The 12,570-nt window shown below is 39.0% G+C and overlaps 1 protein-coding gene across 1 annotated transcript; it reads right to left on the minus strand.

Annotated features, from left to right (window-relative positions):
• Positions 1–271: 271 nt before the first annotated feature.
• LOC133534196 (uncharacterized) lies at positions 272–4,158 on the minus strand. Its single transcript, XM_061873283.1, has one exon. It carries the CDS (start codon positions 3,291–3,293, stop codon positions 468–470), a length of 2,826 nt encoding a protein of 941 aa, XP_061729267.1. The 5' UTR covers positions 3,294–4,158; the 3' UTR covers positions 272–467.
• Positions 4,159–12,570: the final 8,412 nt, after the last annotated feature.

Consider the following 12,570-nt stretch of genomic DNA (forward strand, 5'->3'; position numbering starts at 1 on the left):
ACCTTTGTACCCCACATTGATAATATCTTAAATAAATCTTTTAAGCAGTTGGGATTCATATTGCGCGTAGGTAAAGATTTCAGGAGACCTTCGACGTATAAGATATTATTTAATAGTTATGTCTGTAGTCGATTAGAATTTGCTAGTTCAGTGTGGAACCCGCTATATAAAATTCATGGCGATAGAATAGAGAGAGTGCAAAAGAAGTTTGTAAGAGCAATTGAATATCGCACTGGAAATAAATACATAGATTACACTACCGCTATAAATTAAAATTAAATTAAATTATCATTTATTTCGACCATCTGGGATCACACAACAAACAAACAAACATAATACATTACAATAAATTAAATAAATAAATAAGTTAATTAATAAAATTTAACAATATTCCGATTACATTAAAATTAAATAACCATGTTAGTACCTACTTATCTTACGTCTAGTGTTAGTATACAATATTATTATTACATATTGTCGAATACATGGAGCGCACTGCAGTGGTTCAGATACGCACCATCCAACCTGCTTGCAAACATTGCTAGGATGCTGTTGGTGCTGGCCCTCACCCTGCTGATCAGCGAGGCGGCGCGTTTGCGCATGATGGCAGAGAAGCTGTCCACGCGCGCCTCCGCAAACATTAACGATGCGCTGCAGTAGCGAGGCAACCCCATCAGCACCCTAAAAGCATTGTTGTATTGCACTCGCAACGCGCTGTACTGTTTCTGCGTGTAGTTAACCCACAGGCTACTCGTATAAAATGAGGTACAAAATGCTCGGAATAATGTTACCTTTACGGCAGTTGAGCTACGAGCAAACCTGCGGGCAATCATGTTTGCTCGAACAGCCAGCGCCCTTCGCTCCCTTTCGACGTCGGCACCGTCCTTGAAGTCAGAGGTGATGATATGCCCCAAGTATTTAAACTGATTGACCAGCTTCAGGGGATTCCCATTCAACTTTAAGGCTGGTACTGTCGGCAAACACTTCCCTCTGACTCCAAACACCATTAACTCACTTTTCGCGGCATTGTACTTGAGCCCATGCGTAATAGCATACCTCTCACAGACCGCTATGAGTTTAGAGAGACCACATGGCGACGCGCTCAGCAGCACCATATCATCCGCGTAGCTAATATTGTTTACGTTAATGCCTTCCACGTGACATCCGATATGCGTACTACTGAGCTCGTCAATTAGTGCGTTCACGTATAAGTTGAAAAGCTTCGGTGAGGTTAACCCGCCCTGCCTCACCCCGCATTCCAACCTATACGATTCCGACAGCGCCCCCGCCCATCGAACACTGTTGACCTGCCCTCTATACCAGAATTTAAAAATGGATATGAGCTCCCGAGGGACCCTCATATCCACCAATTTGTCCCAGAGTATATCGTAGCTGACTAGGTCAAAAGCCCTCGACAGATCTAGAAAACACGCATACACTGGCGTGTCTCGGGCGGTGTAGTACTTGACAGTCTGCTTTAGACACAGTATCGCACTTTCCGTTGATAATCCGGCCCTAAAACCGAACTGGTTATCGTGCAGCTGTACGTACTTATCTAACTGTGTGTTAAGCAGACTGTCCAGCACTTTCGCTACAATAGTGGCAAGCGAAATTGGTCTGTAGTTAGTTTTGTCCGATGTGTTTCCAGTCTTGTTTTTCACAATCGGCACAACTATTGTTTTCATAAGCTCAGCCGGTAAATAAGAGTGTCCCAAGCATAACGTAAATAGCAAAGCAAGAACACGAGGTAAATGCGAGCCAGCATGTTGTAGGTGTTCGAGGCTGAGTCCATCATGACCTGGGGATTTGCCTCTAGACATGCTCTTTATAACCCTAGCTACGTCTTGAGCGGTTACTTTTGTCCCTATTATAATAGGCTCACTCATGGTCTCAGCCTCGACCTCCGAACGTGACGGTCCCAACGGTGATTTAACTAAAAACAGTTGTTTAAATAAGTCTGCTATTTGTTTGGGATCACTGACGCCATCGATACTCGCGGGAAGACCAGGTTTAGTACTCATGCTATTTGTACATTTCCAAAACTGCTTAAAATCTTTATTGGAATGTAATGATGCCATTTTATCAAATTTAATTTGCTCCTCGTTCTTCTGACACCATTTTAGGCGCGATTTAAATACCCTTCTGCTCTCAATCATTGCATCATATACTGGACCCGAAATAGGCCGATTATACCACACCCATGCTTGATAACTACGCCTGGCCTCCCCGTGAGCTTTGCTGACGTACCTATTCCAGCCTGCGACTATTTTGTTTTTTCTACGTGCCTGCGTAGAGTTGCTAATGATAGCCGAACATTTGAGGGCTTCTATTACATCCTTATAAAGTTTGTCAATAACAGTTTTATGCTCAGCTATACAACATACTTTATGCGACATATAACATTCACATAAATGACCCGGTAAGTCTATAGAACCTAAGCGCTCGTGACATTCATTCTTATACATTTCTATCTGTTTCGCATTTCTGTTTCCCCAGATTACCTTATTTAATACATTTTTATAACAAGACTTTATGTTCAGTACTGTAAAATTGCATTCAATTATGAGCGGGTAATGATCGGACCACATCACATCAAGCTTAACATAAACATTCGTAATAGTATCTAACGTGGCATTAGATACCAAACAATGATCCAGCCAACGCCGTGAACCGTGAGCCTCACTGACGAACGTATACGATCCCGACTGTACGCCCAGCCTCTCAACGTCCGCGCATACCCATTTCACCTCGTCGCAAAACGACACCAATTCGGAGTAAAAGGGCTCACCCGGATGTGCATTAAAATCCCCGAGTATATAGATCGATTCAATGTTCTCACTCGTAATTATTGCACTTACCGTCGCGAGGCAGTCCGTAAATTCCGGTAAGTTTTCCGATTTATCCGTGGGCATGTACACACTAATCACTAGAAAGGACCTATTATTCGAAAAAATTTTAATGGCACAGATTCTTGGATTATCACTTTTGATTACTGACACCTGTTGAAAAGCTCCCTTTTTCCAAAGAAGCGCAACACCGCCGTACGGCCTACCTCGCAACATTCCAGACGAAGTGTCAACGGCAGAAGTCCCCATACCCTTAAAATTGGCATCGATACCATCTAGGAAAGAAAGTTCATCCGGCAGCAACCATGTCTCCTGTAGGGCAATTATGTGACAGGAACGGCATAATTCACGTATGCTATCAACGGAACGCTTAACGTTTTTGCAATTAAAACTGACTACTTTACATGTGTCCTCTCTATTCATTAACAACACGATCATTAATGCCATTGACAGCGTTATTTGAAATACGCTGCTTATAGTGAGCAAACCGCTTGAAAACAATGCCCTTAGGCCATATTTCCGTATCCAGAAACCGCGGCAACATTTCTTTACTTACAAAGAATTTATAAGCATTGTGATCATCCTTTCTCTTTATGTCGAGTTTTTCTAAAAGCACTCTTTCCTTAGTTTTCGAATAAATATGCTCACAAATGTCCGACTCTTTGGTGTCCTTATGTACTTTTGTTATGAATATCGGGACTTTCGGCTCCGCTGCTTTAAACTTGCAATCCAAATCGCTTCCCGATCCTATCTTAGGCCTAAATTGTGGTTTAGATCTATTTTTCCTTATATTTTTCTTTTTGCCAACAATATGCCAAGTATCATCACTCTTAGGCATAGAAGGCGGACTTGAAGGCATTATCGGTTTCGTTTTCACCACCTCGGCTATAGTTATATTGCAAGTGTTTATTTGTTTACTTGAATTCATAACGTTATCACAATCTCGGTCGCTCAACTTATGAGCGGTCGTCGAACTCGATGAACCGGTTTCGCGCCCCGCAACCTGTATACTAGTTGCATCTATCTTATCGCTACCTGCCACCGGGCTTTGTGTGTTTGATTTTGCACACGTTTTTTGCTCGCAATCGTTGCTCTGGTATAAAAATGATGATGATTTTATGTTTTCACTGCTAGCTTCTACAACTGTCTCATCCAGGTGTAGAAGGCCTATAGGACCGCTGTCGAGACAAGCGCCTCTTATTGTATTTACGTTCCTAAAACATGGCGAAGCCGACATAGCCACTGGTGTCGTATACAGTTTGTTGTTTTTAAATTGACTCACTAACTCTTCAAACTGATCACTTGTCACATAATATGAAATGCTATGAAATGCTATGAAAAGACATAATATTTTACCCTTGAGCTTGCGTCGCGAACGCACTGATATTATACTTCTCTATAAAGTCATTAACAACATCATCGACGCCCCTGAGTTATTAAAATCTGTTTCATTTAGAGTACCCCGTCGTTGTGAGCGAGCATGTAGAAAGAAGAACCTCTTTTATATTCCTCGTAGTCGAACCGCATATGCGAGAAACGGTTTCATTAGAAGAGCATGCAGGATATATGATGATAAGTTTCAAAATGTAGATATTTTCAGTGAAAAGTTCGGTAGTTTCAAACAACTTACATTGAAATGTATTAATGGACTTAAATTAGATAGTTAACTTTAATTTAATTGCAATTATTGTTTGTTATTAGTGTTATTGCAATGTACTTCATCTTTGTTTTTATTTTTGTTAGGATGTACGAGCATTATTTGTAACTTCGATTTGGCAACTTAGAATTTCAGGTTTAGTTTAGTAATTATATGTATTTAGGTTATATGGTTTTCATACTATATTTAAGGAAACTGTAGGTCTATAAGTTTATTACCCTATATTGTAACAATTTATCAATATAAGAGACTGTTTGTTTCTAAATAAAGAAAAAAAAAAAAAAATACGTAAAATGAATGAATACCATGTAAGCGCAAGGAAGAAATCGTGTACGGCGACTGTGGGGAATTCCCCGTTCGCACCGCGCCGTCGACCCGAATCTCTTTATGATCTATGGTTAAGTACAATACAAAATGGTTGCGTTCAATAATTAACCTGCACTTTGGTAGTGGATTCGAAGCCGGAAAGCCACCGTGGTATGGCTAACTGAAAAAGAGCTGGAATAGTCGTAAAAAGAAGCTAAGGAGCTAAACGGGTTTTTTTAGAGCTGATACATGATAAATAGAGCCAAATCTAGCTCTAAAAGAGCTGAATTGGCAACACTGGCAACAGTGCTGCCACTGTTGCCAGCCAAAACTGTCACAGTTGTCATAACCTGAGAAACCTGAGAAAACTTCAAAATTCACAAGCTTGAAATAAAAAAAAATGTGTTTTTTTTTTTGAGAGAAAAACATAAATAAAGATTGTAAATGTAAATACACAAAAGCTTATTTGGTAAACACATGATGTAGAGTATTATTAGTATTTAAACTATATGTTCTGTTTATTTTGTATTATTTTAATATTAAACTTAGACATTTTTACTAATTATTATAAGCTTAATGACTGCAAATTATATATATTGTTATTTATAGCGTAGCGGTCACCATGTTACATTTGAAACGTAATGTATTCTTTGATTTAAAATCAAATAAAGCACGGTTTTTGAGTTGCCTGTTACATTTATAGTCTGTGCTAATTATTTTTTTACGACCACAGACTGATGAAAAGAGTACGAAAATGAGATAATAATAACAGCCATGAAGCATAGGAAATAGAAAACAAACGGTGTTTGATGTTTTTTTTTTTACGGCATCCCCATTTTTTTAAGGCCGCGAGCAACGCAAGCTTTGATAGACATCATTATAAATAATATTTTTAAGTTTAGTTTATTGTGTTATACCGGTAAGTTTTACAATAATTTGGTTGTTTTTCATATTCAAACTTAAATAAGGTAATTAATTAATTGTGGTGTGAGCTTTTACTTTGTTTTTCGGCACGTGTCGTTAAGCCTTTCGGTTTTCGCTGAATTTGTGAAATGAAGGATCATGTTCTGTGAAAATACTAAATAAAGTGTGTGTTCACAAGAAAACACGCTTGGATTTATCATTACCGGCTGATTACCGTTGAAAACTCACTTGTTTACGGTTATTTTAATGTTTTATTTTTGACCGTTATGTTCCCATTGTCTGACAGGCCGTTATTGAATTCTATGAAGTTCGTTTGCGTCTCAAACTTTTTTTTTATAAAAAAAAATATATTTATTTGAGTACTATTGCATTACGCGAATTGTTTATAGACTGCAATGTAATATACATCGCGTCTAGCTTTTCCCATTTTGGTATTTCAGTTGCAACTTCTGGCTTCACCTTTGTTCCCAGTACCACTTCTAGAAGGTCATGGCTCCGCAACAAAATCATGGATTGGAATTTCCACACATTCCAATTCGAGGCTCCTTCCAATTTAATGTGATTTCCGGACAATTTAGTTTCTTCCATGGTGTTTCGTCGTCCCGTCCTTGCGTTGCAAGTATTTTTCCTCCCAGTCGACTTAACCTCAAAATGCGCGCAACGTGCCGCGCCAGTGCCGACAGTAGTTTTCTTCGACTTAACAGTGTCCTACTCAAATGTTTTACTTTATTTTATAGGATTATGTGCCTGGGCCCATAACCTCTTGGAAATTAAGTAAAACAAGTGATTCTTTTCACAAATATAAATGTATTTTACTTTATATTCACTGCAGTTAACTTAACCCGCCACCATAGATACACACAGTAAGAAAACGCGACAGTGCTGCCACCATATGTCATAACAATAATGAGTAAACGACTAAACTAGATTACATTGCAGTCTACCAACAATTCGCGTAATGCAATAGTACTCAAATAAATATATTTTTTTTTATAAAAAAAAAGTTTGAGACGCAAACGAACTTCATAGAATTCAATAACGGCCTGTCAGACAATGGGAACATAACGGTCAAAAATAAAACATTAAAATAACCGTAAACAAGTGAGTTTTCAACGGTAATCAGCCGGTAATGATAAATCCAAGCGTGTTTTCTTGTGAACACACACTTTATTTAGTATTTTCACAGAACATGATCCTTCATTTCACAAATTCAGCGAAAACCGAAAGGCTTAACGACACGTGCCGAAAAACAAAGTAAAAGCTCACACCACAATTAATTAATTACCTTATTTAAGTTTGAATATGAAAAACAACCAAATTATTGTAAAACTTACCGGTATAACACAATAAACTAAACTTAAAAATATTATTTATAATGATGTCTATCAAAGCTTGCGTTGCTCGCGGCCTTAAAAAAATGGGGATGCCGTAAAAAAAAAAACATCAAACACCGTTTGTTTTCTATTTCCTATGCTTCATGGCTGTTATTATTATCTCATTTTCGTACTCTTTTCATCAGTCTGTGGTCGTAAAAAAATAATTAGCACAGACTATAAATGTAACAGGCAACTCAAAAACCGTGCTTTATTTGATTTTAAATCAAAGAATACATTACGTTTCAAATGTAACATGGTGACCGCTACGCTATAAATAACAATATATATAATTTGCAGTCATTAAGCTTATAATAATTAGTAAAAATGTCTAAGTTTAATATTAAAATAATACAAAATAAACAGAACATATAGTTTAAATACTAATAATACTCTACATCATGTGTTTACCAAATAAGCTTTTGTGTATTTACATTTACAATCTTTATTTATGTTTTTCTCTCAAAAAAAAAAACACATTTTTTTTTATTTCAAGCTTGTGAATTTTGAAGTTTTCTCAGGTTTCTCAGGTTATGACAACTGTGACAGTTTTGGCTGGCAACAGTGGCAGCACTGTTGCCAGTGTTGCCAATTCAGCTCTTTTAGAGCTAGATTTGGCTCTATTTATCATGTATCAGCTCTAAAAAAACCCGTTTAGCTCCTTAGCTTCTTTTTACGACTATTCCAGCTCTTTTTCAGTTAGCCATACCACGGTGGCTTTCCGGCTTCGAATCCACTACCAAAGTGCAGGTTAATTATTGAACGCAACCATTTTGTATTGTACTTAACCATAGATCATAAAGAGATTCGGGTCGACGGCGCGGTGCGAACGGGGAATTCCCCACAGTCGCCGTACACGATTTCTTTCTTGCGCTTACATGGTATTCATTCATTTTACGTATTTTTTTTTTTTCTTTATTTAGAAACAAACAGTCTCTTATATTGATAAATTGTTACAATATAGGGTAATAAACTTATAGACCTACAGTTTCCTTAAATATAGTATGAAAACCATATAACCTAAATACATATAATTACTAAACTAAACCTGAAATTCTAAGTTGCCAAATCGAAGTTACAAATAATGCTCGTACATCCTAACAAAAATAAAAACAAAGATGAAGTACATAACAGATATCACCTATATGACAGCCGACATGTGTCCTGCTGAGCCGTTCGATCAGCTCATTCACATATAGGCTAAATAGGACGGGGGATGACAGCCCCCCCTGCCTTACACCACAATTCAGCCTATACATATCTGAGTCAACCCCTGCCCATCTGACGCGATTGACCTGGCTGTTGTACCAATATTTTAATAAAGCCACGCACTCCCTAGGAAGATTGGTTTTTTGCAGCTTGTCCCATAGTATATCGTACACAACCAGGTCAAACGCTTTGGACAAGTCCAGAAAACACGCATAAATTGGGGTGTTCCTGTCCTTGTAGTACTTGACAGCCTGCTTAACGCACAAAATTGCACTTTCAGTCGACAGACCTGGCCTGAAGCCGAATTGAGCGTCGTGAATTTTAATATGTTTACAAAGTTGCACGGTAATCAAGCTGTCAAGCACTTTTGCTAGTACAGTGGCCAGAGAGATAGGTCTGTAGTTCCCCATGTCCGAAAGATCACCAGTCTTGTTTTTGACCAACGGAATTACCACTAAACTAGTAAGTTGCTGGGGCAGATAGGTGTGCCTCATACACAGAGTAAAGAACATTGCCAGCACTCGCGGCAAGTGAACCCCAGCGTACTTGAGGTGCTCGATGCTGAGCCCGTCATGTCCCGGTGATTTACCCCTTTGCATGTCTTTAATGATTTTGTCAACTTCACTAGCTGTAAATCTCAGGGAGCATTCACCCATGACAGTCTCAGCATCACCCACCTCACTCACATTTGAACTCAGCAAGGGACTCACGGCAAACAACCTGCTGAAATTGTCCGCGATAGCCTTCCTGTCGCTTTCTCCCCCCACGCTCACAGGGACCCCTGGTTTCTTGTTAAATTTATTAGTGTTTTTCCAGAAAGCCTTAAAATCCTTAGCTGTGCGGTTCGAGGCAAGAATATCACTCTTAATTTGTTCTTGCCTGTCCTGACACCACTTCAGCTTGGATTTAAAAAGCTTCCTGGCTTCACACATGTCCCGGTAAACGGGCCCCATTTTAGGCCTATTGGCAGACACCCAGATTTGAAATTTGTCCCTGGCATCCCTGTGAGCATGAGCCACGTACCTGTTCCAGCCGGCCACCTGTCTCTGACTGCAGTGTTTTCCCTGCGTTTTCTTGCTAGACTTTTTTGCTGCCTCCGTCAGCGTATTCACTATATAACTATGCATATTATCTAATACTAGTTTATGATTAGATTCGCTACATAGCCTATCTGCGCATGACGTCAACTCAGCAGGAAAGTCTAGCAATTTTAACTTACTGTGGCAGATTGCTTGGTAGAGCTCCACTTGAGCTGCCTCTCTTTCACCCCAAACTACGCCCTCATTCCGTGACGTCACGCTATCGCAAACAATCTCAACTTTATCCAGGTCACACTCCATTACAAGCGGCAAATGGTCGGACCAATACACGTCGTAGTCAACCTTGACATTTCGCACTGTTTTTCTCGCTGCCTCTGTGACAATGCAGTGATCCAACCATCTGTCACAACCGTGGGCTTCACTTGTAAAAGTATACGTATCAGAGTCAGCGCCCAAAAGCTCAATATCTATACAATGCCACTTTTGTGTTTCACAAAACTGCAATAATTCATTGCAAAAAAGCTCATCGGGATGCGCATTAAAATCCCCTAAAATGTACACTGCCGCAATACCGGGATTGTCCTGACTGATAGCGCTAATTTCACTTATACACTCAGTGAATAACGGTAAATTTTCCGGGGAATTAACTGGCATATACACACTAAATATTAGAACCTCAGTATTTGCCATTGATATCTTAATGGCCGCTAGCCTAACACTACTACACTTCACAACCGATACGTCCTTAAACGCCTTTTTCCTCCATAGTACCGCTACTCCACCGTGCGGACGCCCAGTTAGTAAACCGGCACCGCAGTCGACCGCCGTAGTCCCAGTGTAAGCGAAGTCGTTGTGTACCGTGCCGAGCAATGGCAAGTCGTGCCCCAACAGCCATGTTTCTTGTAGTAATAGGACATCAGCTAATTCACACAACTCCCTTACTCCTGCTAACGACCGCTTTAGAGACTTACAGTTAAAACTTATCATTCTGGTTATGCTACTACTCATTTCGCTTCGAAAGATCCAAATTTCCACTCTCATAGTCTTGACTCGACCGCTTATCTTGCCTATCCCTGACGATAAAGCGCCTGAAATAAACACCCTGCGGCCACAAAGATTCATCCATAAATATGTCTAATTTTGCACTTGAGACGAACAGCTTATAAGAGTTATAGTCCCTCTGTCTCCTTGTTCTCACTTTTACTAAGGACACTACTTCTTTAGTTTTATGTTGAATATATTCCTTGATGTCATTCTCCGACACTTCCTTATGCACATTGTATATAAACAAAGGTATCTTATCCTCAGCCGCTTTAAACTTTAGATTAACGGTAGGTTCCGCATTACCCTTAGACCCAATAAATTTGTTCTTAAGTTTTTTTCTTTGAACCTTTTGCCATTCCTCGTCAACTTTTTGCGGTTTCCATTGCTCCCCATTTTTCAACAGGGCCGCAAATGTTTGTTTATCATTATTTCGCTCCGTTCCGCATACCTGTTTCTTTGCCGATAATAAATGATTCCTATTAGATATGTCCATATTTTGCTGCACCGGAAACTCAACCTTATTGCCCGTTGACTTGGTCGAGAACGCCTCATCATCATGCTTCGTTCCCTCGCTAGACCGGTCCGGCGTAGTACATTCGGGCGGTAACTCGCATACGTCATCGTGCGCTTGCGCTAATGGCTCTGTACCTCTAGTCGGCCAACTAATCTGCGCTGGCGCTTGACCTTGGCACGGTGAATGCAACCCGGCTCGGTCATTGCCCCCTGACTCGCCCGGTGATCTATCGCCTAGCGACAATATACCCATCGGGCCGCTGTTTAACAAATAAGCACCGCGTTTTGTATTAACATTGACTTGCCCGCGCACTAGAGCTGCATATTTATCTTCATTCCACTTGCTTTCCAGATTTTCTAACTGTTTGTTTTGTAATAATGTTCTATAATATATTAATATAATAATATATATAATCCAATTACAAGAATGTGTCGCCAATATAATGACCTACTAGCCGGTGATCATTGCCGGTGATTTTGACCCCCACATTGCTAGGTTTAAGAAATGCTTGGCCGACATCCTTCTCTCCTCTCACTGACAGATGACATCAGCTTTGACTTGGGTTTGTCTCATTTGCGATGTTAAATCTTAATAATGTAAAGTAAACTCTGTTATAGTGTAATGTTTAAATAGTTATTTTATTTGTTGATATGGTGTTCAATCATTTGTAACATTTGCGCTTACTTGTAAAGCATGCTGTGTACATGCTGTTTGTGTTGTTTTGGATCTCGTGCTAGATTCCAAGCCACGATATGCAATTTCCCATTTACCCAATAAAGTTAAATAAAATAAAGTAACTAGTCCAAACAAATTTACGGAGTCCTCAAATGTGTTCCAAGCATTTCCCTTTATTCCTAATCACTAGATATACTCGTACCTTACTGCCCGGTCTGTTTATGATTATCAGATAGTGTTATTTTTAATTATTATATTTTTCATTACGGCGATCTTTTTGTGAATTCACGCTGTTTAGATACATTGTGACATTTGTAAAATACCATGCAATTTTCAATAAAAATAAAATTGATCTAATCTAATCTGATTATATTTTATGTTCAACTTAGTGTGGGTACAAAACACTTTGCCACGTTGCACTCACCACGCCGTAACCGATAAAATATCTAAACACCGAAACGGTATTCTAGCCTTGTTGGTTGGTAGTGACGCTGCCTATGCCTATTTTTATGCTATTGCTTTCGCTTTGGTCGTACAGTCAGCATAAGCAAAAGTAGCGGATCAAATAACGTTTCATAAGTATCTACCATTCTGTAATAGCTTAACAAAAAGTGTCGTCTTTAATATAGAACAACTAAGACTGTAAAAGATATACTTTTGAGCGCAAATTTTAACAATTTATCTATATTTGGAAAAGTTATCCGGAATATCAGATACTTTTGGCACGTTGTTTCATCCGCTACTTTTGATGCTGACTGTACACACACAGAATTCGATTTACTACCAAAAGTTACGAATATTGATGAAACTCATGCTCACATTTTTGGTACATACCTACATCTACAGAAACAAGTATTAAGTAATTATACCAGCAACTTAATTTTTGTTTTTCTGTGTGTGTAGCTATAACGTAAGTGTGTATATATTTTTTCCAACACTGACAAATATCTACTAGAATAACATACATTTATTTACTATATTT

The sequence above is a fragment of the Cydia pomonella genome, unplaced genomic scaffold, assembly GCF_033807575.1.
Source record: "Cydia pomonella isolate Wapato2018A unplaced genomic scaffold, ilCydPomo1 PGA_scaffold_68, whole genome shotgun sequence".
Taxonomy (NCBI): domain Eukaryota; kingdom Metazoa; phylum Arthropoda; class Insecta; order Lepidoptera; family Tortricidae; genus Cydia; species Cydia pomonella.